Here is a 26,810-nt window from a genome sequence, read left to right as displayed (position 1 = left end):
TTTGTCATGTAGCCTGAGAAGTGCAGTCAATATTGACTTTACAAACCTCCTAAATTAATCCATAAGATAACTGGAGGCGAGACCAAATGAATTTGGCACAGGGGCTCGAATTGAGGGAAAGAATAACACCTATTAAATGATTTTATATGTCCTAATATGCCAGGAATCAGAGAATCATAGAAACTTACAACACGGAAGGAGGCCATTTCGGCCCATTGTGTCCGCGCCGGCCGACAAAGAGCTATCCAGCCTAATCCCACTTTCCAGCTCTTGGTCCGTAGCCCTGTAGGTTATGGCAGTTCAAATGCACATCCAAGTATATTTTAAATGTGGTGAGGGTTTCTGCCTCCACCATCCTTTCAGGCAGTGAGTTCCAGACCCCCACCACCCTCTGAGTGAAGAAATTTCCCCTCAAATCCCCTCTAAACCTTCTACCAAATACTTTCAATCTATGTCCCCTGGTTGTTGACCACTCTGCTAAGGGAAATAGATCCTTCCAATCCACTCTTTCTAGGCCCCTCATAATTTTATACACCTCAATAAAGTCTCCGCTCAGCCTCCTTTGTACCAATGAAAACAAACCCCAGCCTATCCAATCTTTCCTCATAGCTAAAATTCTCCAGTCCAGGCAACATCCTCGTAAATCTCCTGTGTACCCTCTCTAGTGCAATCACATCTTTCCTGTAATGTGGTGACCAGAACGGCACGCAGTACTCCAGCTGTGGCCTAACTAGTGTTTTATACAGTTCAAGCATAACCTCCCTGCTCTTGTAATCTGTGCGTCGGCTAATAAAGACAAGTATTCCGTATGCCCACCTTATCTACCTGGCCTGCTACCTTCAGGGATCTGTGGACATGCACTCCAAGGTCCCTCTGTTCCTCTATGCCTCAGTGTCCTACCATTTAATGTGTATTCCCTTGCCTAGGAATTATCAACAATGGAATTGCAATCTGAAGTGAATGTACTTCCCTAACAGTTTGTGCTCAATCGCTAAAATCCAAGCAACCTTTTTCCAACCAGTTCGGTACATTTAGATCTTAACTTCACTTCTGTTATGGTGTCAACCTGCCATCCGCCAACAATACCTAGAATAGCAGTGTTGAATCGTCAAGCCTGTGGAACTTTCTGCCGCATTGTGTTGTTACTTGAGGCTCTGCTCCTCGTGCTGAGAAGTTCAAGTGCATAGAAACATAGAAACATAGAACACAGAAAATAGATACAGGAGTAGGCCATTCGGCCCTTCGAGCCTGCACCACCATTTAATATGATCATGGCTGATCATGCAACTTCAGAACCCCATTCCTGCTTTCTCTCCATACCCTTTGATCCCTTTAGCCGTAGGGGCCACATCTAACTCCCTTTTGAATATATCTAACGAACTGGCCTCAACAACTCTCTGTGGTAGAGAATTCCACAGGTTCACAATTCTCTGAGTGAAGAAGTTTCTCCTCATCTCGGTCCTAAATGGCTTACCCCTTATCCTTAGACTGTGACCCTTGGTTCTGGACTTCCCCAACATCGGGAACATTCTTCCTGCATCTAACCTGTCCAGTCCTGTCAGAATTTTATATGTTTCTATGAGATCCCCTCTCATTCTTCTAATCTCCAGCAGACTTAGCCATCACATTATCATCTCAACCGTGGCTCAGTGGGTAGCACCCTCACCTCTGAGTCAGAAGGTTGTGGGTTCAAGTCCCATCTCACGAACTTGAGCACAAAAATCTAGACTGACAATCCAGTCTAGGCTGCACTGTCGGAGGTGCCGTCTTTCGGATGAGATCTTAAACCGAGGCCCTGCCTGCTCTCTCGGGTGGACGTAAAAGATCCCGTGGCACTATTTCGCAGAAGAGCAGGGGAGTGATCCTTGATATCCTGGCCAACATTCATTCCTCAACCAACATCACTACTAGTCCAGATAATCTGGTCGTTAACACATTTATGGGAGCTTGCTGTGCACAAATTGGCTGCTGCTTTTCCTACATTACAACAGTGACTGCACTCCAAAGGCTGTAAAGAGTTTTGGGACATTCTGAGCTCATGAAAGGCGTTATATAAATTCAAATACTTGCTTTCTTAACAATCAAGCTTGTCAGTACAATTACTTTTATCATAGAATCATACAGCACAGAGTATAAAAGCACAGAAATCTTACTACAACTGTACAGGGTATTGGTGAGGCCACAGCTGAAGTACTGCGTACAATTTTGGTCTCTGTATTTAAGGAAGGATATACTTGCACTGGAGGCTGTTCAAAGAAGGTTCACTAGGCTGATTCCGGAGATGAGAGGGTTGACTTATGAAGATAGGTTGACTAGGTTAGGCCTATATACATTGGAGTTAAGAAGAATGAGAGGTGATCTTATCGAAACATATAAGACAATGAGGGGGCTCGACAAGGTGGATGCAGAGAGGATATTTCCACTCATGGGGGAAACTAAAACTAGGGGACATAGTCTCAGAATAAGGGACCACCCATTTAAAACTGAGCTGAGGAGAAACTTCTTTTCTCAGAGGGTTGTAAATCTATGGAATTCTCTGACCCAGAGAGCTGTGGAGGCTGGATCACTGAATATATTTAAGGCGGAGATAGACACATTTTTGAGCGATAAGGGAGTAAAGGGTTATGGGGAGTGGGCAGGGAAGTGGAGCTGAGCCCATGATCAGATCAGCCATGATCTCATTAAATGGCGTAGCAGGCCCGAGGGGCCAAATGGCCTACTCCTGCTCCTATTTCTTATGTTCTTATGTTCGTAGATGCCGGCCATTCAGACCATCATGCCTGTGCTGACTCTTTGAAAGAGCCATCCTATTAGTCCCACTCCCCTGTCCTTTCCCCATAACCCTGCAATGTTTTCCTTAAGTATTAACCAATTTTCTTTCGAAAGTTTCTATTCAACCTGCTGCTTTCAGGCAGTACATCCCACTGAGTGGCTCCCAGTGCTGTCCCACATTGCCACACCCGCCATTGGCCGCGGCGCCACCCTGCTCCGTGAGATGGAAAAAATCATGAGTAACACCGACCTTCCCATTCGGGAAGATTTGGAAAAACCCACCGCGAAAGCGCTTAAAATCATGCTGGCTATCTGGGAAACAGCTGGTATCGACCCACTGTCCAGATCTTGTCCTACCATTGCAAGCAAGCCCCAGGTGGGCAGAGGAAACGTTTCAAGGACATCCTCAAAGCCTCCCTGATAAAATGCAACATCCCCACCGACACTTGGGAGTCCCTGGCCAGAGACCACCCTAAATGGAGGAAGAGCATCCGGGAGGGCGCTGAGCACCTCGAGTCTCGTCGCCGAGAGCATGCAGAAACCAAGCGCAGGCAGCGGAAGGAGCGTGCGGCAAACCTGTCCCACCCACCCTTCCCTCAACGACTATCTGTCCCACCTGTGACAGAGACTGTAATTCCATATTGGACTGTTCAGTCATCTAAGAACTCATTTTTAGAGTGGAAGCAAGTCTTCCTCGATCTCGAGGGACGGCCTATGATGATGATGATGATGACTATCCAGGTGGAGGGAATTGTGGGACACATGCAACATAAAGAACCGACACCTCAGTACTGACCCAACAGCGGAGGTCCCTGGCTCCGACCTCCCGCGAGGACAGTGGGCAGCGCGGTCACCTGCCCCACACGTGGAAGGTGAGGGACGACCCGAAGTGCGACTGTGGCCCTGAGTCCCAGACCACGGAACACATCGCAGCAACCTGCCACCGAGATCTGTGGCGGGAGGCACCTCATTTCTTCATTCTTTCCTGTAATGCAGTGACCAGAACTGCACGCAGTGCTCTAGCTGTGGCCTGACTAGTGTTTTATACAGTTTAAGCATAACCTCCCTGCTCTTGTATTCTATATCTCAGCTAATAAAGGCAAGTATTCCGTATGCCTTCTTAACCACCTTATCTACCTGTCCTGCTACCTTCAGTCTGTACTCCAAGGTGCCTCTGTTCCTCTACACTTCTCAGTGTCCTACAATTTAATGCATTTGAAAATATGAAGCTGGTATCAGTAAAAGTGGGCATGATCATCATCATCATCATAGGCAGTCCCTCGAAATCGAGGAAGGCTTGCTTCCACTCTAAAAGTGGGTTCTCAGGTGGTTGTACAGTCCAATGTGGGACAGACAGTGGTTGAAAGAAAGGGTGGGTGGGACTGGTTTGCCGCACGCTCCTTCCGCTGCCTTTGCTTGGTTTTTGCATGCTCTCGTCGATGAGACTCGAGGTGCTCAGTGCCCTCCCAGATGCTATTCCTCCACTTAGGACGATCTTTGGCCAGGGACTCCCAGGTGTCGGTGAGGATGTAGCACTTTATCAAGGCAGCTTTGAGGGTGTCCTTGAAATGTTTCCTCTGCCCTCCTGGGGATCGCCTGCCTGTCGGAGTTCCGAAGAGCTCCAGTGCACCAGTGTAGCCTTCGGCCGCCTGAAGAAAATAGTGTTTGAAGACCAGGTCCTCAACTCTGCTCATGGTCTATAGGGCTGTAGTGATACCTGCCGTCCTGTATGGGTCAGAGACATGGACCATGCACAGTAGACACCTTAAGTCGCTGGAGAAATGTCACCAACAATGCCTCCGCAAGATCCTACAAATTCCCTTGGAGGACAGACACACCAACGTTAGCGTCCTCGACCAGGCCAACATCTCCAACATTGAAGCACTGACCACACTCGATCAGCTCCGCTGGGCAGACCACATTGTTCGCATGCCAGACACGAGACTCCCAAAGCAAGCGCTCTACTCGAACTCCTTCCCAGCAAACGAGCCCCAGGTGGGCAGAGGAAACGTTACAAAGACACCCTCAAAGCTTCCTTGATAAAGTGCAACATCCCCACTGACACCTGGGAGTCCCTGGCCAAAGACCGCCCTAAGTGGAGGAAGTGCATCCGGGAGGGCACTGAGCACCTCGAGTCTCATCGCCGAGAGCATGCAGAAACCAAGCACAGGCAGCGGAAAGAGCGTGCGGCAAACCAGACCCACCCACCCTTTCCCTCAACGACTATCTGTCCCACCTGTGACAGGAACTGTGGTTCTCGAATTGGACTGTTCAGCCACCTAAGGACTCATTTTTAGAGTGGAAGCAAGTCTTCCTCGATTCCGAGGGACTGCCTATGATGATGATCATGAGGAGTTCCGAGGAGAGCGCTTGCTTTGCGAGTCTCGTGTTGGGCATGCGGACAATGTGGCCCGCCCAGTGGAGCTGGTCGAGTGTGGTCAGTGCTTCGATGCTGGGGATCGTAACCATGAAGAGCCCAACGGGTTCAGTCGTGTTCTTTAGGGAAGCAAACTTGACATACTTGTGCAGTCTGGTCTACGTGTGACTCCAGTCCCACACCAACATGATTGACTCTCAACTGCCCTCTAATGTGGTCTTGTGAGCCTCTTAGCCGGGTCCAACCAGGGATGGGGAATAAATCCTTGTCTTGCAGCAACGCCCACATCCAGAGGATGAATGAGAATAAAAAAACACCCCCACCCCGTGACTGGAATGGAATTCTTTTTCATTCAGCATCCCCGTGACCTTGACAGCCACAAGCGAAGTAGCTCCTGTCGTGGAGGACACCCTCGAGTCATCCAGCACTGTCTGGCAAACTGACATAATTGCATTCCGGCCAACCTATTAAACCAGCAGAAGCTGACCAACCGATACTGAAAATGCTGACGGCTGAGAAAACAGACCTAAATATAGGCCTCCCTCGCGCGAAGACACTGCACACAGTAGCCGTGGTCAGTTAGAAATGACTGCAGGGGGGTGCGAGGGCTAAAGGCAGGACGTTTATTTGCTGAGGGAGGCAGAGGACATGTCTCGAGGTGTTGGTTTGGGGGTGGGGGGGGGGGGGTTTAACACCTAATTTGGTGCATTTTCTAGCATTTTGGAGCTCACTGTGATGCTGCACTGCAACAGTGACGACACTCCAAAAGTACACCATGGGCTGTGAAGCGCTTACGGGACGTCCGGTGGTTGTGAAAGGCGCTATATAATTGCACGTCTTTTTCCTTTCTGAGGGTAAATCACAGTGACATTTCCAAGATTGAGTAAGCCTCATTAACATTCCAAGCCCTACATCCCTCTCCATTTCCAGGTGTCACAAGCACGTTGACAGGAGTACTGAAGTGAAAGCCAGGCATGCGGTCACAGCCTGAAGGAACAGTGGCATCAAAGTGGTCGAAATCCGGGCATGTCGCTCGCAGAAAAATGAAAATGTTTCGAAAGCTGCATTTTTTGCATCTTAATGCTTCGGTGTAAATTCTTTGGGGGTGGGGGGGGAAATACTAAATAAACACACCCATATCTGAGACTGTCAGAAACACACAACTCATTTCACATGAGTCTCCTTCAAGATTATGTGCAACGTCAGTGATATCCAATTGATCGATTGTGGCAACCTCCAGTTTACTCTTCCCCCACCCCCTCCCTCCCCCAATCTAATTGGTTATGATAGCCTCATCCCATCCTACAGCTGACCTGATTGGTCCTTACAGTCTTCAGTCCGGCCCTCCGACTGCTGTAATTGGTATGACAGCCCTGCCTTCCAAGTCGTCTGACTGGTTGATATTTACAACCTCTAATGCCAGTGGAACAAGGGGCTGAACTTCCTTCTGAAACAGTCGCCACCCCCCCTCCGCCCCCCCCCCCCCACCCTCAACATCAACAACTTGTATTTATATAGCGCCTTTAACATAGTCAAATGTCCCAAGGTGCTTCACAGAAGCATTGTCAAACAAAATTTGACACTGAGCCACATAAGGAAATATTATGGCAGATGACCAAATGCTTGGTCGAAGATGTAGGTTTTAAGGAGCGCCTTAAAGGAGGAAAGAGAGGTAGAGAGGCGGAGAGGTTTAGGGAGGGAGTTCCAGAGCTTAGGACCCAGGCAACAGAAGGCATAGCCACCGATGGTGGAGTGATTATAATCAGGGATGGTCAAGAGGGCAGAATTAGAGGAGCGCAGACATCTCGGAGGGTTGTGGGGCGGGAGGAGATTCATCCTCATCATCATAGGCAGTCTCTCGGGATTGAGGAAGACTTGCTTCCACTCCAAAAATGAGTTCTTAGGTGACTGAACAGTCCAACACGAGAACCACAGTCCCTGTCACAGGTGGGAGGAGATTACAGAGATAGGGAGGGGCGAGGCCATGGAGGGATTTGAAAACAAGGATGAGAATTTTGAAATCGAGGCGTTGCTTAACCGGGAGCCAGTGTAGGTCAGCGAGTACAGGGGGTGATACACAGTCATTTGACATCAATCCAATGTCCTTTCAAAACTCAATTTCACAATTCTCATCTTTATTTCCAAATCCCTCCATGGCCTCGCCCCTCCCTATCTCTGTAATCTCCTTCAGCCTCACAACCCCCCGTGATGTCTGCGCTCCTCCAATTCTGCCCTCTTGAGCATCCGTGATTATAATCGCTCAACCATTGGTGGCCGTGCCTTCTGTTGCCGAGGTCCCAAGCTCTGGAACTCCCTGTCTAAACCTCTCCGCCTCTCTACCTCTCTTTCCTCAATCAAGACGCTCCATAAAACCTATCTCTTTGACCAAGTTTTGGGTCACCTGCGCTAATTTCTACTTATGCGGCTCGGTGTCTAATTTTTGATCGCATAATACTCCTGTGAAGCGCCTCGGGACGTTTCAGTACGTTAAAGGCACTATATAAATGCAAGTTGTTGTTGTTTAGCTCTAGAACTAAACTGACCACCAACTGCGACTCAGGTAGAATTATTGGAAGACCAGTGTACATTCACACTTTGAAACAAATCCAGAGGAAGCTCGGAACACAGCATCTGAGAAGGAAACAGGGCGATTTTGAACTGACCATTGGAGTGATACTGGGCTGAGCCAATGCTGCCTGAACAAAGATCGTCAACATCATAGGCAGTCCCTCAGAATCGAGGAAGACTTGCTTCCACTCTAAAAATGAGTCCTTAGGTGGCTGAACAGTCCAGTACGAGAGCCACAGTCCCTGTCACAGGTGGGACAGACAGTTGTTGAGGGAAAGGGAGGGTGGGACTGGTTTGCCGCACGCTCTTTCCGCTGCCTGCGCTTGATTTCTGCATGCACTCGGCGACGAGATTCAAGGTGCGCAGTGCCCTCCCGGATGCTCTCCCTCCACTTAGGGCGGTCTTTGGCCAGGGGCTCCCAGGTGTCGGTGGGGATGTTGCACTTTATCAGGGAGGCTTTGAGGGTGTCCTTGTAGCGTTTCCTCTGCCCACCTTTGGCTCGTTTGCCGTGTAGGAGTTCCGAGTAGAGCGCTTGCTTTGGGAGTCTCGTGTCTGGCATGCGAACGATGTGGCCCGCCCAGGGGAGCTGATCGAGTGTGGTCAGTGCTCGGATGCTGGGGGTGTTGGCCTGGTCGAGGACAAAGAACACCACTCTCAGTAGCAGGGCACCATTGCTGCATGACTTGTACAGACCATCTGTCCAAACCAATATTATGGCTCCGGTTGGGGTGCAATGTAGAATGTTTTAGAGTAAGGGGTGTCGCAGTTGTGTGGGGTGGACTGGTTGGGCTGGGTCCTCTTTACCTTTCCGCCATTGTTCATTGTTCATAGGTTTATATGTAACCTTCAGGGCCGCTGACCGAGGGCCGTGCGGCTCTTTGTCGGCTGGCAGCGGGCACGATGGGCCGAAATGGCCTCCTTTCGCGCTGTGAATTTCTATCTTTCTATATGTACAAAATAAATCATATTCTGTTATTATTTTCATTAGACACACAATTAACGCCTGCAGTTCCCACCAGTTGTGTGAAGGCCTCAGAAGTACCTCAGGAGACCACGTGATCCCTCTCGAAGGTCAGCTGGGAGTTCACGAGGCCCCAGAAGGGAGGCAAGCAGTGGGAGTGATCCTTGTCCCAGATCCTACACACCAAGGACCTATGAATGGCAGCTTCAGCCAGATTCAAAAGCAGACTGATAAGAAAGGAAGACTTGCATTTATATAGCGCCTTTCACAACCTCAGGGCATCCCAAAGCACTTTACCGTCGAGGACATACATTTTTGTACATCGTAATGTAAAAAAAAAACACGGCAGCCAAGTTACGCACAGCAAGCTCCAACAAACAGCAACGGGTCAGATAGAAACATAGAAAATAGGTGCAGGAGTAGGCCATTTGGCCCTTCTAGCCTGCACCACCATTCAATATGACCATGGCTGATCATGCAACTTCAGTACCCCATTCCTGCTTTCTCTCCATACCCCTTGATCTCTTTAGCCGTAAGGGCCACATCTAACTCCCTTTTGAATATATTTAACTAACTGGCCTCAACAACTTTCTGTGGTAGAGAATTCCACAGGTTCACAATTCTCTGAGTGAAGAAGTTTCTCCTCATCTCAATCCTAAATGGCTTACCCCTTATCAACAGATAATCTGTTTGTAGGTGTGGGTATGAGGGATAAATACTGGCCTGGACACCGGGGAGAACTCCCCTCTTCTTCTTTGAAACAGTGCCGTGGGATCTTTCACATCCACCTGAGAGAGCAGACGGGGCCTGGGCTTAGCATCTCATCCGAAAGACGGCACCTCCGACAGTGCAGCACTCCCTCAGCACTGCACTGGGAGTGTCAGCCTGGATTTTGTGCTCAAGTCTCTTGAGCGGGGAAGTCCAACATTCTAGTCAGCCCCCTCCCCCTGCCCCTCCCCCCGCACAAATCAGGTGACCAAAGATCAGGAGCATTGGACTAAATGTTATTGAAAAGTTGAGAAACAGTCCCTTTACAGAATGGAAGACGAGCTACAGACACCAGCACTATAAATAAATATGAAATGCATTCCCCCCCAGGACCCACCACACGAGGCAGCATAGGAATTGGTGGCGGCCATTCAGCCCCTTGAGGCTGTTCCGTCATTCAATCAGACCGTAGTTTATCTCCGCCCCCGCCTCAGCTCATTCGCTGCTGAGGCCCTCATCCATGCCTTTGTTATCTCTAGATTTGACTATTCCAACGCACTCCTGGCTGGTCTCCTACATTCTACCCTACGTAAACTTGAAGTCATCCAAAACTTGGTTGCCCGTGTCCTAACTCGCACCAAGTCCTGCTCACCCATTACCCCCGTGCTTGCTGACCTACATTGGCTTCCGGTTAAGCAACGCCTCGATTTCAAAATACTCAGCCTTATTTTCAAATCCCTCCATGGCCTCGCCCCTCCCCATCTCTGAAATCTCCTCCAGCCCCACAACCCCCTGAGATGTCGGCGCTCCTCTAATTCTGCCCTCTTGAGCATCCCTGATTATAATCGCTCAACCATTGGTGGCCGTGCCTTCTGTTGCCGAGGCCCCAAGCTCAGGAACTCCCTGCCTGAACCTCTCCGCCTCTTTACCTCTCTTTCCTCCTTCAAGACGCTCCTTAAAATCAACTCTTTGACTTTGGTCACCTGCGCTAATTTCTACTTATGTGGCCTGGTGCCAAATTGTTTTATCTCATAATACTCCTGTGAAGCGGTTTGGAACATTTCACTACGTTAAAGGCGCTACATAAATACAAGTTGTTGTTGTTGTTATCTGTACCTCAACTCCATTGTCCACCCCATGTTCTCAGTGGTATGGGGAAGGTGAAGGGAACAGGCGGGGTACTTTTCAGGTGTGGATGGATGAAGGGTCTTCACCCCAAATGTAGACTATCTGTTCTCTAAACAGCTGCCTATTTTGTTTGGCCAATAAGAGTGATACTGGGGAGCTTGTCCCAACGCCATCAACAATTCTCCATGGCACAACTAATTTGGACATAAGTCTAGTTTCCTGAGGACAAAATGAAACTCATAATCTAATTCGTGCTGTTATCGTCCGGTTCCACCACCCTATATCCTGTGGTGCTCACCGGTCACGGAAGGCCCCAAGCGTACTGGTGGACACTGCATGCCCCCTTCTCCAGGGCCTCCCGGGCATGGACAAGACTGTGAGAGAGAGACAGGCAGCCAGAGTGACCCCTCCCCACTCCCCCATGGGGCGTGCTCATCCTGGAGCTGTGAATAGCCATCCTTTCCCCACAACTATTTCAGTTGAAACCATAAATCGAGCGGCCCCTAATTAAAGGGGGACACTAAACCGACACATTAAACAAATTTAAACTTTTGACAGTGAACTTAAATCAAATTAAAATTTGGTTGCCGGGGGTGATGATGCACTCCAGTCCCTCCGGCGCCCACCTCTTGTGGAAGGCCGCGAGCGTACCGGTGGACACCGCGTGCTCCATCTCCAGGAACACCCTGGCTCGGATGTAACCGCGGAAGAGAGGCAGGCAGTCGGGCTGAAAGACCCCCTCGACTGCCCACTGCCTGGACCGGTTAATGGCACCTTAGCCAGGCCCAGGAGCAGTCCTACGAGGAGGCCTTCCGACCTGCCTGTTCCCCTCCACTTAGGGGGGGTCCTTTCCCCACAACAGTGATCACACTTCAAAAGTACTTTATTGGCTGTGGAGCACGTTGGGACGTCCTGAGGTCGTGAAAGGCGCTATAGAAATGCAAGCTCTTTCTTCTCCCCACAGATGCTGATTGAGCTGCTGTGTGTTTGCAGCTTTTCAAATCTATTTTTAAGTATTTAAATAGAAGCAGAAAGAAAGGGGAGGCAGATGGAGTGATCTACACACCTCTTTGAGTGTCCTGGCCAATATTGATCCCTCAATCAACATAACAAAAACAGATGGTCTGGTCATTATCACATTGCTGTTTGTGGGAGCTTGCTATGCGTAAATTGGCTGCCATGTTTCCTACATTACAACAGTGACTACACTCCAAAAGTACTTCATTGGCTGTAAAGTGCTTTAAGACATTCGGTGGTCATAAAAGGCGCTTTATAAATGCACGTCTTTCAAGTCTTTCATTTTCCTCTCAGTTCCTGGATGTCAATTTATTTTTAAGAAATAATTGTTTCTTATCCTACTGTCTGTGCACCGCAGGATATAGAAATGATAAACGATATTTATAACATTACAATGTTGTTATTATTTCTGTGCTGTTGGCTGTATCAAGTATAGCTATTGCTATTTACTTATTATATTTGTAGTGCACTAGAGCACTTGCCATAATATTCTATGTTTCCGTCCGGTGGCTCTGGGGTGACTCAATGTCACCCCTATAGGTTAACCAAAGAAGCCTTGCCCTCCTCTTTTGAATTTGTAATATCGGCAGGTATTTAGCTATTTAAAATGTTACAGGCTGTTCCTCTTCACAATGCAATTCCGTCTCGCCCCCTTGCAATGGGGGAAGATAAGCAGTCGGACTGACAAATCCTCCCCCACCCCTGACACCACACATTCCCCCTCTCCTTCTCCCCTCCCCGTCAATCCCGTTTCCTTTCCCCATATTGCCCATCCTCAGATTCCTTCTCCCCTCCACTATTTGCCTCCCTAACATTCACTCCCCACATTCCCCCAAATTCCTCTCTTCAAAATTCCCCATTCCCCTTCCCCATATTCCTCCCATTTCCCATTACCATATTCTCCCATCCCCCAACTCCAAATTCTCCCTCCCCATATTGTTTCATCCCTTTCCCCATATTCCTGCTCTCCAATTCACTTTCCCCAAATTCTGCATTCCCCCTCCCCATACTCAAATTCCCCCATTGTCTTTCCCCAAATTCTCCCACTCCCCCTCTCCAAATTCCCCCTCCCCCATATTATTCCATCCTCTTCCCCAAATTCCTGCTCCCCAAACTCTGCATTCCCCCTCCCCAAATTCCCCCACTGAAAATTCCCCATCTCAAATTCTCCCATTTCCCCTTCCCATATTTGCCCCCCTCCCCACCCATATTCGCCCCATTCCCCCCTCCCCATATTCGCCCCATTCCCATATTCCACACCATTTCCCCTCCCCATAGTCCCCCATTCCCCCTATTTCCCCCTCCCCATATTCCCATTTCCCCCTCCCCATATTCCCATTTCCCCCTCCCCATATGCCCCCATTTCCCCCTCCCCATATTACCCCCATTTCCCCCTCCCACTATTCCCCTCCCCATATCCCCCAAATCCCCCTCCCCATTTCCCCCAATATTCCCCATATCTCCCTCCCCATATCCCCCAATATTCCCCATACACCTCCCCAAAGCCCCCCAATATTCCCCATATCTCCCTCCCCATATCCCCCCAATATTCCCCATATCTCCCTCCCCATATCCCCCCAATATTCCCCATATCTCCCTCCCCATATCCCCCCCGCTGTCAGTCAGTCCCAGCCCGGGCTGTGAGAGAGAGGGAGGGAGGGGGAGGGCAGCCTGCCCGCCTGCCAGCGCCTGATGGAGACAGGATCAGGTGTTTCCAATGTGCATCACCCGGCCCCGGGCTGGGACGGACAGCCAGCAATGACATAAATAGGGGACGTTGGCAAACGGACGGTGTTGCAAAACGTCTTGATTTGTTTTAAAGAGACATTTTTTTTCCCCCTTTTTTCACTGTGTGGGAATCTCACTTATTTTGTTCTTGTTTTGTGTTTGTTTGTGGCGAGTTCCTGCCCGGGAAGGTAGACCATGGCTTTTTCGCTGGTAAGGAAAATTGTTACGGGGGGGGGGGGGAATGCGCCAAGAGTGCGTCACGAGAATAACAGGAGATACAACAGGCCGGTCGGGGGCTGCAAAGAGAGGAACAATTGACTTGTTTTCCCTTGTTTCCAGTCAGATTTTTTTTAAAAACTGCCATTTTTCTCCTCTCTCCCCAATGCAGAAGCTGATGGGAGCTACCGTGCATTTTTGCAAGATATTTCTTTCCAACTTTGCATGTAGGGTTAAAGAATGTCGCACTGTTTTATTGCATGCATGTTTTATTATTTAATATTTGGCACCAAGATTCCCCCCAGAGCTGCTGTCTGGCGATGACCTACAGTGTCAGCCTCTCCAAAGGTTGCCTTAGCAAGGCTGGCTCTCGCTCTGTACTGGGGAGGACAGGCTATTCCCAAATCCTATTCATTTAAAAAAAAATCTATGTTGCTGCAGCTAGCCTGTGCCAGTACCATTGCACCTCCTCGCTGCTACTTTGCAGCACAGCGCCTGGATTTAACTTTCCAACCTCCAGCTCGCATGTCCTGCTTAATTATTTAAAAGCACATCAGGCCACAATTTGACCCTTGTGTCCAATGACTTGTTCAAAAAAAAATAGGATGTTGCGTGCTTCTGAATGTGCTGTAACTATGCAAAGCAACGAGGGGTTGAGTAATTTTGTGCAATTTGTTTTATTATTGCAAACAAATTCATTCGCGCTGAGCTTAAACGGGTGCAATGCACACAGGCGCACACACATCTTGAAGCCCGGTTGCACGAATCTTTGTGTAAGCACCCTTTTTTCTGGGAATAGGGTGCCAGTAACCATTGCACCACCTCTTCTCTCTGCTACTTGGCAGCACAGCGTGCAAAGCTTTATAAAAATAGCATTGCTTGTGTGTGCATGCAACATTAAGGCAGATTCATGCTCAGTAGTGAAGCATGTCTTTCCCCACTGCAACAACATAAGGTTGCTGGGGTGCATCTGTCCCTGGGAGCGCAGGCTGCACGTGGAGCGGGGAGCTGGGACGGCGCATGCGCGGCCACACGTGCGTTTGTTTACCAGTCCACAACAACGGAGCAGTCCAAAGAAAAAACTTTTGTGGGGGGGGGGGGGTAGGTGGCAGAGGGTGTGTAAAAAGAACGCAATTAAATGAGAACCCCCCAACAAGATCTTGTGCAACCTAATAATGGATTTAGTTTCAGTGAGTGGAAACGGGTCAAGCAGTTTGCTTTTATTGCTGTTTCGTTTCTTACAAATGCGGCCTTTCACCCCAGCCAGTGAGCGCGTTCATAAGGGCGGGGGGTTGCAGAGAGGGGGACCGTTGCGATTGGCTGCGGCGCTGTGATTGACAGGCGAAGTGGCGAATCCCCGGTGTGTGGGAGCGCGTGGGAGGAGAGGCGGCGGGGAGGGGGTTCAGTCGGTGTTGGCGGCGGCACGGTAACGGCAGGGCAAGGGAGTGTGTGTGTGTCACCGGTTGGCAAGCGGCCCACCAGCGGCGGTAACAGAATGGCGGGACACCGAGTGAGGGTGGAGGGGAGAGGGGGAGGCATCTTGTTTTTATTGAGGGGAAAGGGTGGTTAGTGGGGGGCGGCGGGGGGAGGGTAACGGCTCGAGGCGAACGCCAGCGCGCAGGTAGGCGGCGGGGGCGGGAAGATGTCGAGGCCTTTGGAAGGGTTCCTGTGGGGGAGGGGGCGAATGGGTTGGGACCGCGCACGCGCGCGCCTATTAGCGGCCGCTGCTTGAGTCGCCTTGGTTCCCGTTTGTGTGCGCGCGCAGGCGCGCCCTCTGCCCTGATTTCGTGTGTGTGGTCTCATTCCATTATTGGTTGAAACTTTAATTGATGGCACCCCATCAAAAAAGATAGCTGGTGCCCTCCCTCTTCCTTCAAGGAGTGCATCCAATTTATATTTATAAAAAAAAGATTTTTTTTCCGCAGCTCACAGGGAACATTGCTCGAGTTCCACCGGTTGCGGAATGCCTCAAGCGTGCCGCTGGACACCGTGCGCTCCATCTCTTAAGAAATAGGAGCTAGAGTAGGCCACACAGATCCTTGAGCCTGCTCTGCCATTCAAACAAGATCTGATGGCTGATCTGATCTTGGCCTCAACTCCACTTCCTTGCCTGCTCCCCATAACCCTCGACTCCCCTGTAGTTCCAAGAATTTGTATCTTCACCTTTAAATATATTCAGTGACCCAGCCTCCACTACTCTGGGATAGAGAATTCCAAAGATTCATGACCCTCTGAGAAGAAATTCCTCCAGGGACGCTCTGACACAAACAGCGCTGCGTGAGTGAGGCAGGCAATTGGGTCGAATGAAGACTCGCGCTCTGCAGCCTGCATTGGTTTTAACTTCTAATATCTGACTGGTGTGGGATTCGGATAGCTTCACTCCATTCCCTAATCCCAGCAGCATTTAACAATGATAACCTACCCTCTTATTTGTTGTGGGATGTAAAAAGATTACATGCAACACCTGTGCCCTTCCATGTAATACTTGATTTGCTACATAGGTTGCCAAGTTTCTGCAGGTCAAATACTCTGAGCTAATCATTAGAGTATCTGCAAATATAGAATCTCAGACTTCATTTAACGACCAAGATGGATTCCTGTATTCACTTATTTTTTTCATTTGATTTTTTCCATTTTAGTTTGTGAAGGATGGTTTTTTGAAAAGTTTTCCATTCTTGTAATGGAGTCCTGTTTTACTGGCTTTCATTAAACTGATTTATTTCAGAACGACGAGAGTGGCCGAGGACAGGATTGCTGGGATGTGCTCCGTTCTACAGAAACCCCAGCCTTGTCTACCTGCAGTAATGCTGACATCTTCCGCAGAATAAACGCTATGTTAGACAACTCTCTGGATTTTACAGGAGTCTGCACTACTCCCATCACCAAGGGCCGAAGGGACAATGTGGGAGGTAATTGAGTTAATGGGAGGAACGTTGTTAGAAATTCTCTATACAGTCCAATACGAGCGCTATGCAGTCACCTGAGAACTCACTTTTTTTGAGTGGAAGCAAGTCTTCCTTGATTTTGAGGGACTACCGATGGCATAGTGCTTCATTCACCAGTCAACAGGGGGCTTTGAAAAAGATTGTCATTTTTGTCATTGGCCTATCTAAATTTAGATAGGCCAATCATTCAATCTAGATATTACAGAAACTTGCATTTCTATAGTGCTTTTAAGGCAATAAAATGTCCCTTGGTGCTTCACAGGAGTGTTATCTGATACAATTTGACATCAGGCCACAAGGAGATTAGGCAGGTGACCAATAACTTGGTCAAAGAGGTAGGTTTTAAGGAGGGTGGAGAGATTCACTAGGCTCCAAGCTCTGGAATTCCAAGTCAACTGAAGGCATGACTTGTCATTGGTGGAGTGACTTAAAATCTGATGTGCAGGAGGCTAGAATTGAAGTGTGGTAATCTCAAAGTTTATACGGCTGGAGGTTAGAGATAGGGAGGGATTTCAAAACAAGATGAGAATTTTAAAGTTAAATTGTTGCTGGCCAATGTAGGTTAGTGAGCAGAGGGGTGATGGCTGAACGAATAGGTCTTTATCTGCATTGCAAGCTGCTGGTACATTGCCCCTTTGCTGCTTGAAGGCTATGAGGAGCATCAGTGTTCTAGTGCAATGTGAATTGTTTTGCAGATAAAGACCGTTCTGCCCATTGAAGTTTATCCTTCTACTTTCTAACTAGAACAGTATCTATCTTAATTTTGAATGCCATTGTTTTTGGCCTTGCTATTTTATCACAATTGAGATATTGTTCCATTTCTGTTCTAACATTACATGCCACTAATTTAAATTTGTCCTCTGGTTTAATTGGCTCTTCCGCTTCAGTCTCCTATTGTAGGTTTGCGGTGACCCATTTAATACTGTGCTTTGCATCCAGTGAACTACTTTTGACGTAGTCATGGCTACATAGGCAAAGTTGGTGGCCAATTTGTTCACAGCAAGGTTCCAGAAATGGGGATAATTATCCAAATAAGTAGATTTCCTTTTTAAAAAAGGTGGTGATTAGACAAACCATGGCCAGGGCACAGAGCTTCCAGGTCTTTGTATAGTGATGGTAATTTAGTTTGACAAGTAAATGACACAGCCGCCATACTGTTTACTTGTTTTAATTGCTGCTTGACATTGATCAGGTATCCTAGTTACCCACTCTTAAAATGGGACACTTTTGTGACTCAAATGGAGTAACATTGTTTTGCTTACTGATGAAGCTGCATTGCATGATTGCAAAATTGGCAAATGGGTGCAAAACTTGATCTAATGAGCTAATTTGTAAAAAGTACATGGTGATCGACAGTCTGATCTGTCTGGTCTCATTTCAGACCTACAAAATAATTGACCAATCCACAACAGTTAGTTTTCTGTATACTAGGGGAAAATCTCATCTGTGCTTGCCCAATGTCTGAATTTGGCATTTATCCAGCTTCAAACACTTATTAATGCCTGACTTCAGATTTTTCAGTGAAACTTGTCTCCTGTGACATTGTTCATGCAAGGATGAAGAATTGTAAATTATATTAAATACACTTATCAGTCTCTAACAGTCAACCCAGCACATTCAAATGTTGTTTACAAATCATTTTTAATACAGAATATCCTTTCTCATCTTTCCACTCACCTACTTGTGCCCAAGTAGTAAAGATTGGAAAGATGCCTTTACTCTTTTTTTTAAAAAAAAAAATTAAATAAAATGACCATGAAGTTCTTGGAATAAAATGAAAATCTTTTTTGCAAAAGGATTAAATCTGTCCAGAAGTGTGGCACAAAATGGGTCTTTAGTCATCGATGGCTTTGGACTTTCTGGCAGAGTTAAAGGTTGGTTAATGAAGTAATGTGATTACTGCCTCCAAATGAGTTTGCCAGAAAACAGTGCTCGATATTGTAGATAAGGAAAGTAACTACCAAAGTCTGTGGGGACTGCCGACTGAGTAGTGTTGTCTGCTAAAATGTGCAATGCTGTATCAGAGATACTTGTCCAGCATTCAGTTCCAGCTTTAACTGCCCTTTAATTGTAGGATCAGTAATTGGCACAAGTCTTTTAAATTCAGTGTACAGTCTGCTGAAAACAAACCTATATGACCTTTCTGAAGGTTGCTTGCACTATTCCCCATAGTGGTGACTAATAGTATTACATAGCATGTATAGCAGAGAAATAGGCCATTCAATCCAACTGGTCCATGCTGGTATTTATGCTTCATGAGCCTCCTCCCACTCTACTTCCTCTAACCTGATCAGCATAAGTCTATTCCTTTCTCTTTTCCCCCCCCCCCCCTTGTTTATCTATCTAGCTTCCCCTTGAATACATACCTGCCATTGGCTTCAACTGCTCCTTGTGGTAGATTTTTTTTTATGGAAGCCATAATATAGTGCAGCAAGTCTTTTGAAGAATTGCTATAAAACTGGTGTGCAAGTTGTGAAATTTCCTTCCAAGTTAAGTATATGACACAATTCAGCTTGTCAATGTTGGTATACAGAATTGGGTTCACTACAAACACATTTGCGCATCCACTTTTGGCAGTGAACTAATCCTGACAATGAATTTATTTAAGATGCTATTTTTTTATTTTCAAATAAAACTATTGTGATTTCATCAGTATTTATGTATTAAAGGAAATTCCAGCTTGGAGGCTTTGTTTCTTGTATAAAACGTTAGAAATATGTGGCTAGTACTGAAAATACTTTCTCCCTCCAATGGTGGTGTGCTACCTGATTGCAACTGCTTAATCCTATAGTAGAGCTTCACTGCCTAACTCAACTTGTGGTTGACCACTGCACCTGTAGATATGACCAGTGATACATTTGTGAGGAAATGCCCAGTGGGAGCTTGTCCTTGTTACAATACCCTGTAAAGGTTCACTAAGTAATTCACCTAATGTCACCCATTGTAATTTGGCTACTGTCCATGTAAAACTTCATAGGATTTAAATGTAAATATATATTTCTTTCTACTTGGGTTTATAAAGCTACCAGTGACTTTTGCAGCACTAGATTTGGTTAGTAATGCTGCATAAGTTTGTAATGCTCTTGCCTTCAATAAGAATTGTTAATCTTCAGTGCAGGATTTTAATCTTTTAAAAAGAAAAAAATGTTCTTTGAGTTCCAAGTAGGTGGTCATGGCAGTTTGACAGATTGAAAGATTACTTGGACTGGAGTTGCTGTTCTGTTTAATTGAACAAATGCAGCTGTATGTTTCTAAACCTAGATGTGTCGTTTCATCCTGTAATTAACCTGGATAAACCACTCCAGGAGGCACTGGTGATGGGGAGGGATTGTGATGGGTGTTTGAGCAAAGTCTGTTGCAATCAATGAAATTGGTGTAGTCTTGATAAACCAACATACAAGTTCTTGGTGAATAAGAGTTATCCTATTGCTGGATGGGATGATGTATCAAGTTGGATATGGTATGGTATGTCTTGTGTCCCTTTTTGGCTAGTGCATGCAAAGCAGACTATTTGCTGTAGTATCCTAATTTTAAAAAAAATTCAATAATGGAGATTCACTTTGAAATGGCTGCAGCATGTGCTAGTGTATTGAGGTGTGTATTTGTATGCAAGTCTGTCATTGTGCCTCCTTCCAAGGTAATACCTGCTTGTGCTCTCTCGGAAACTGAATTGTGCTGTATGACTGGTAAATCTAAACTGGTGGTGGAGGTCTTTCTCACTAATTGAATTTCCTTGGGCATTCTGCTGCTGTAACTTGGTCAGAAATCTGATGGACACCCATTTCACTGCACTAAGTTACAGTGGCATGCCAGAAGATCTGAATTCTGAGCTGTTCTTTCTATAGATGGTCAGTGTTGAGGATTTTAGCTAGCTGAATATAGCATGAATTTCAATGTGCTGAATTGTTCTGGTATCTGGCCTCGACCTGCACCCTCTTCAGCCCCCATCAGTTTGTAATAAATGTTTACATAGTTGTGGCATTCAGATTGACTTCTGCTATCTCACTGCAGCAGGGTAGAATTCTATTCAGCTGTTCCACAATCTCTCAGCTTGCATAGTTAAAAATGGTAACCAGACACATGGAGGTTCTAGAATAAGACAGTTGAAATAAGTCCTTAACAAGCAACTATTGGAAGGGATGAGTATATCTTCTACACTAGCCACTTATTAAGTTTGACCTTGTGACTTGGAGGTGTTGCTGTCACCTTGGCAACAGCAAAGAAGGTGGCAAAACCTGTTAAAGGGAGATAATTGGTGTCATTATGCCACCTCAGCATAGCACTGATGAACTTAAGTGCAATTTGTCTCCTTTTTTAAACTTACTGTATGATTTCATAAAGTTGATTCCCTTTTGGTGTTCAAGGTAAAGTATATTGGTGCTGGGAAATGAGACACCTGCACTTGGAGTTAAGTTCTCCACCACAACAGTCTGCATCTACTCCAACCTTGTGACCTATATTACACTAGTGAGTGGGGGCACTTCCAAGATGGTCTTTTTTTAAAAATAGAGAATTGTGACTACAAAGGAACAGTAGCTTGGGGGAGATAAATAGTAAAATTAATTTTCCTTCCTGCACTAGTGGGATATATTGGGAAGCTGATCCAGTTTTCATTATTTTGCTTTTAACCACAACTGTACATTCACACTTGATATATTTTGATATCTCCTTCCCATTTTCTCACTTGTGGAAATGTTCTTCAATGCTCAATGGGGTAGGTGTTGAGATTAATCTCTATGCTTTTTAATGTACCTGCACCTATTGGGTGCTGTCTTTTCATATGTCTGCTTACTGTGTACAAAACATTTCCCTGCTAATTGTTTCTTCAATGATGTGCTGAAAATCTGTCTGATCAGTGTACCCTCTTCTGTGGCCTTCCATTCATGTGTCCCTGGAGAAGACTTGTTGGATGTGAAGAGCAAAATGAGGCTGCTACACATAGATTGTGGTGTGTGTAGAGGCTAGTGTGGTGCTCTTTCATCCTGTACAAGGATGATAGAAAAATGGGGTGTATCCAGTTACAATAAGATGGCAGAAGGGTACGAAATGTTTAAAGATTCCAAACCATGGAAGGAGCTGAAATTGGTGCAACTGTGGAAAAGACCACATGAAAAGCCAAAGTTAGGACTGTATCGGAAGAAGTGACTGACCAGGTAGCTGCCAAAGAACAGTGTGCAGTAGCCAGCTTGATTATGATTGACTAGTGGACATTCCTGAGTGTTGAAATTGGATTATTTGTGCCTGGCTGTTCTACAGGTCATGCTTTAAGACCAATACTTGCTGTGATTGAAATGCTTATAATGTAATACTAACTGGATCTGATTTAAGATGTAACTTGTGTCCAAGCCATTCACTGGCAGCTGCAACTGTCTGGATAATGGAAGTCTGGTGTTAAGTCAGCCTGGTAATTGGGTTGATCTAGAGTGCCATCAGATCCTCTAAAGCAACAAGTTAGCTTATTACTCTGGTTTGGCAAGACTGATTGGTATGAGAGCCACTTATCACACTAAAACATTGCATTTAACCAGAACAGGCTTTCCAACACTTTGCATCAATAGAAAACTTAGTCTCCTAAATGGAAAGCTTGCATGGTGAGTGTGATAGAATAACACAGGACTGTTGCCTCATAACAATGCCACATTGGAGATGACATGTAATACCCACCACAATCTCCTGTCTATTCCAAATAATAACTGCTTCATTTAATGCACCCAAGATCCAACAACTAAAATTATATCTGATGATCCTGCAAGATTAGAGGAATGTGCAAGACTTCCTGCTGTTTATACACAGGTTGGGCATTCCTGCCTGCTGTGTGGATTCAAGAGAACTAGATATTGAAGGCAGGCAGCATATTTCCCATGTCCACAGTCTGAATGCACCTTTCATGGCCATGGGATGTCCTAAAGTGATTCTCTGCTAATGACATACTTTTTGAAATGCACTTGTAATGCAATGTGTACAGAGTAAGGTTCTACAAACAGCAGTGAGATAATTGACCCAATAATTTGTCTTTATTGATGTTGGTTAAGGAATAAATATTGGCCAGGGCACTGGGAGAACGCCCCTTCTCTTTGTATAGTGCTGTGAGTTCTTTTATGCCTAGCTGGGAGTAGTTTGGGCTGCCTTGTTTTAATATCTCAGACTACCTCCAATACCAAAGACAGTTCTTGCAGTATTACTTTGGTCAGCCTAGATTTTGTGCTAGAATCTAGTGGCTTGAAACCACAGCCTTCTGACTTGGGAGTGCTACCACTGAGCCAAGGCTGACTCCTGTCGTCTTGTTGACGCACTGAGGCATCCTGTGTGTGGTATCTCGAGTAGCTGTTAACGTCTTCAAGAATTCATGTCTATCAAAACTTTGACCAAATATACTGGGTATTTCTTAGACTGTTTCTGGCTACCTACAAATCATCCTGTTTTTTGCAGACAGCTGATCTTTATGAAGAAAAGCTTATCACCACTACTTTCTGGATGTTTTACCCTGTGAATTGAGTCATGTATATTAAACTTGCTGTGTGAAAGCTCTGCTTTCATCATGCACAGATGGAATTCCCATGGGGACAGTGAAGCTTTCCAAATACTTGAGGACTGAAACCAGACTAGATTTGCAGAGCTTACTGTAACATTGTTTTAAAAAAAAACTGGCGAAGGACTGATTGCAAATCTCGCATTACACTTTCCACAGTGTACCTTGCAGGATTGGCTATCAAACATTTCTCCTAAAACCAGCAGGACTTTCACTACTTGGCATTCTTGATCCAACATCAATTGATAAAGGGAAACATGAGAAAAATATGGTTGGAGCCAAGTTTGCATTTAGCAACTCTGCTAGTTTACAAACTCTCATCTATCTGACTTCTCATTTGAAATCAGTTTAATTACAACATTGGTACTAAAACAATGAGTATAAACTCCTTCAAATGGATGTTTGTGGGTTTTTTTAGCGAGGCCAAATTTATTTTTTAAAAATGCAGTTATTGGGATCTAGTTAACATTTACGGAGTCAAGGGAAATACACAACATTGGAGTTTGTGCAAGGCTTGGTTTATATTTTAGTTGCATTTAGGGCTTTGTTTTGGATCTAGTCTGTAACTGAAGTAATTTGAAACAGTACAGTTGATTGTGAAGTACTCCTGTCTTTTTTTTTTATTCATGGGATATGGACGGTGCTGGCAAGGACAGCATTTCTTGCCCATCCCTAATTATCTGAGGTGGTGATGAGCCACTGCTTTGAATTGCTGCAGTCTATGGTGAAGGTGCTCTCAGTGCTGTTGGGGAGGGAGTTCCAGGATTTTGACCCAGTGATTATGAAGGAACGGCTGATATATTTCCAAGTCAGGATGGTGTATGACTTGGAGGGGAATGTGGAGGTGGTGGTGTTCCCATGCACCTGCTGCCCTTGTCGTTCAAGGTGGTAGAGGTCACGGGTGGTTGTACATCAGACAAAATAACTGGTCTTCTGTTCAGTTTTTTCCTTTGTGCTGATAAAACAAGTTGAGTACTGGAGGGGCACACTGAAGCAGACTTTCTTCAGTGAATAAATATTAGAATTACTTCAATTGTAGTAATTTAAGCCAAATTTAAAAAAAAAGGCATTACTTAATCACAATATTGTGTACTAGTTGAGAATAGGAAGAGGACATGCCCATTGTCATAAATGGATTGTGTATGAAGATACTAACTGATCAAATGAGTTATAGAAATTTCAAGAATTGGGCCAGATGACTATAGAAGGGGCCAATTGTGATGCCAGTTCCCCCTTTAATAAAGGATACTAACCCTGGGATCTACTAGCTAGTTAGCCCAACATCCATAGTGAGTAAAGCATTTTAAGAGGACCACTATTGCATTACAAGATCATTTATCTAGAACTGGTAATGTTTACAGTTCCTGTATTCCAACAAACTATCGATGTACTGTTGAGGGTCCCAATGGTCTTGTCTTTGCAAATTTTGATTACTGGCATGCTTGTTGATACAAGCACACATTATATCTAATTGTTCATTGCAACAGTGGTTCCAATTTTTTTTTCATCTTGGGTCATCTCTCCTAGCTCATCTTTGAGCCAATCATTCTTTGACTTTTTTTGATAAATGCTCAGATTTCAGAGCAATTGGTAGAATATGGTTCATTTCAGCCATCTGCAAAATGAATCTTTTAAATGAATACTTGTATGCATGCCATATTGGCTAATAAACATTGTGCTCCAGCAATAGGTTCTTATTGATATTTAGCAACACCATAGCCCCATATCCAGCCAGTGATCGGTCCATCTTTTTCTGTCTATTCCTACTCTTGTCTTCTAAGTGCTGCCTAGATTTGGTATGATTTTACCTAATAGTTGACAATACCTGCGAGTGTCTGCATGCCATTCTTGCTGTTGATGGTGTGTGCTCACTCGTTAAGACTGTCCGGTGTGATTCCTTCCATAGGGATATTGCCAATAAATATCAACTCACTGACATTGTCTAAGATTCACCTTGGCTTTTCCAGTTACAGGTTGAACATCCTTTATCTGGAACCACCCCTCGTCTGCAACCATTTCTGGCCACTGGGTGGTGCATGCGCAGAACTCTGACATGAACAACTTGATATCATTCCTCCCTGCCATCGCTGACCCACCCACCCACCCCCTAATCATCTCTCTGCCACACTCCCAGCCCCAAGCCAGCCAGCCCTGATATCCCCTTGCTCAGTACCTGTAACATCTAATTTAACGTGACCACCCCTCCTCTGGAAAAATCCCCAGGTCCTGCGGGTTCCAGATAAGTGAGGTTTAACCTGTACTATTTCTCTGAATAAAACTCATGGATATCCAATGACATCAATGCAGTGTTCTTCAATCAAATAGGTTTTTGTAATCTCTTTAGAGCAGCGGCAATGCTGAGTAACTTGCATGTTTTAAGTTTCTGAAATCTTGAGTTTAATTTGTACTAGCAAGCTGCCACAATTCGCCCATTGAGCTAAAAGCTTAATCCATTTTCAGTTTTTAGGTCTGTGGGGTCCAAGTTTACCATTTGCTTAGTTTTTTGCCTCATCCAATCATTACTTTGACATCTGTCCTTCCACTCCACTCTTGGTACAACATAGAAACATAGAAAATAGGTAAGAGTAGGCCATTCGGCCCTTTGAGCCTGCACTGCCATTCAATGAGTTCATGGATAAACATGTAACTTCAGTACCCCATTCCTGCTTTCTCACCATACCCCTTGATCCCCCTAGTAGTAAGGACTTCATCTAACTCCTTTTTGAATATATTTAGTGAATTGGCCTCAACAACTTTCTGTGGTAGAGAATTCCACAGGTTCACCACTCTCGGTGAAGTTTCTCCTCATCTCGGTCCTAAATGGCTTATCCCTTATCCTTAGACTGTGACCCCTGATTATGGACTTCCCCAACATTGGGAACATTCTTCCTGCATCTAACCTGTCTAAACCATTAGAATTTTAAATGTTTCTTTTGAGATCCCCTCTCATTCTTCTGAACTTGTGAATACAAGCCCAGTTGATCCAGTCTTTCTTGATAGGTCAGTCCTGCTATCCCAGGAATCAGTCTGGTGAACCTTTGCTGCACTCCCTCAATAGCAAGAATGTCCTTCCTCAAGTTAGGAGACCAAAATGGTACACAATACTCCAGGTGTGGCTTCACCAAAGCCCTGTACAACTGTAATAACACCTCCCTGCCCCTGTTCTCTAATCCTCTTGCTATGAAGGCCAACATGTCATTTGCTTTCTTAACTGTCTGCTGTACCTGCATCCCAATCTTCAGTGACTGATGTACCTTGACACCCAGGTCTTGTTGCACCTCCTTTTCCTAATCTGTCACCATTCAGATAATAGTCTGTCTCTGTTTGTTTGTTTTTACAACCAAAGTGGATAACCTCCCATTTATCCACATTATACTTCATCTGCCATCCATTTGCCCACTCACCTAACCTATCCAAGTCACTCTGCAGCTTCATAGCATCCTCCTCCAGCCCACATTGCCACCCAACTTTGTGTCATCTGCAAACTTGGAAATACTACATTTAATACCCTTGTCTAAATCATTAATGTACAATGTAAACAGCTGGGGCCCCAGCACAGAACCTTGTGGTACCCCACAAGCTTGACAATCTAATGCTCCCTTGGAAAACTTGCACATTATTTCCATATTACCTTCTCTGCAGTTATGAACATGCATTTATATTCTACCTTTCACTACCATGTCTAAAATGGGTCATGGCCATAGCATAAATAACTGTTGTAATGTAGCTGGATATCTTTTGGCATCACAAACATGGTTAATCTTGATGCAGCTGGCAACCCCTTATGTTCCTGAGTGAATGCTATCTATCTTCTTGACTTTTTGCAAAAGGTCTGAACTTCTGTAATCTTGACATTTTCTG

The 26,810-nt window shown here is 45.7% G+C and overlaps 1 protein-coding gene across 4 annotated transcripts in view; it reads left to right on the top strand.

Moving 5' to 3' along the window:
- Positions 1 to 13,211: 13,211 nt before the first annotated feature.
- Positions 13,212 to 26,810, top strand: part of cpeb1a (cytoplasmic polyadenylation element binding protein 1a) — a 62,244-nt gene continuing 48,645 nt past the window's right edge. The window contains exons 1-2 of one of the 4 annotated variants that reach the window (XM_070865119.1): positions 13,212 to 13,469; positions 16,201 to 16,384. In XM_070865119.1, the coding sequence (XP_070721220.1) occupies positions 13,455 to 13,469; positions 16,201 to 16,384 (199 nt within the window). In that variant the 5' untranslated portion in view covers positions 13,212 to 13,454. Of the gene's footprint in view, positions 13,470 to 14,841; positions 14,963 to 16,200; positions 16,385 to 26,810 lie in introns of those variants that run through there. The other 3 variants (XM_070865120.1, XM_070865122.1, XM_070865121.1) reach the window with 3 other exon arrangements.

The sequence above is a fragment of the Pristiophorus japonicus genome, chromosome 21 (genome assembly GCF_044704955.1).
Source record: "Pristiophorus japonicus isolate sPriJap1 chromosome 21, sPriJap1.hap1, whole genome shotgun sequence".
Taxonomy (NCBI): domain Eukaryota; kingdom Metazoa; phylum Chordata; class Chondrichthyes; family Pristiophoridae; genus Pristiophorus; species Pristiophorus japonicus.
Note: the sequence above shows the minus strand (reverse complement) of the source record. Positions and strands in the feature narration are given on the sequence as shown.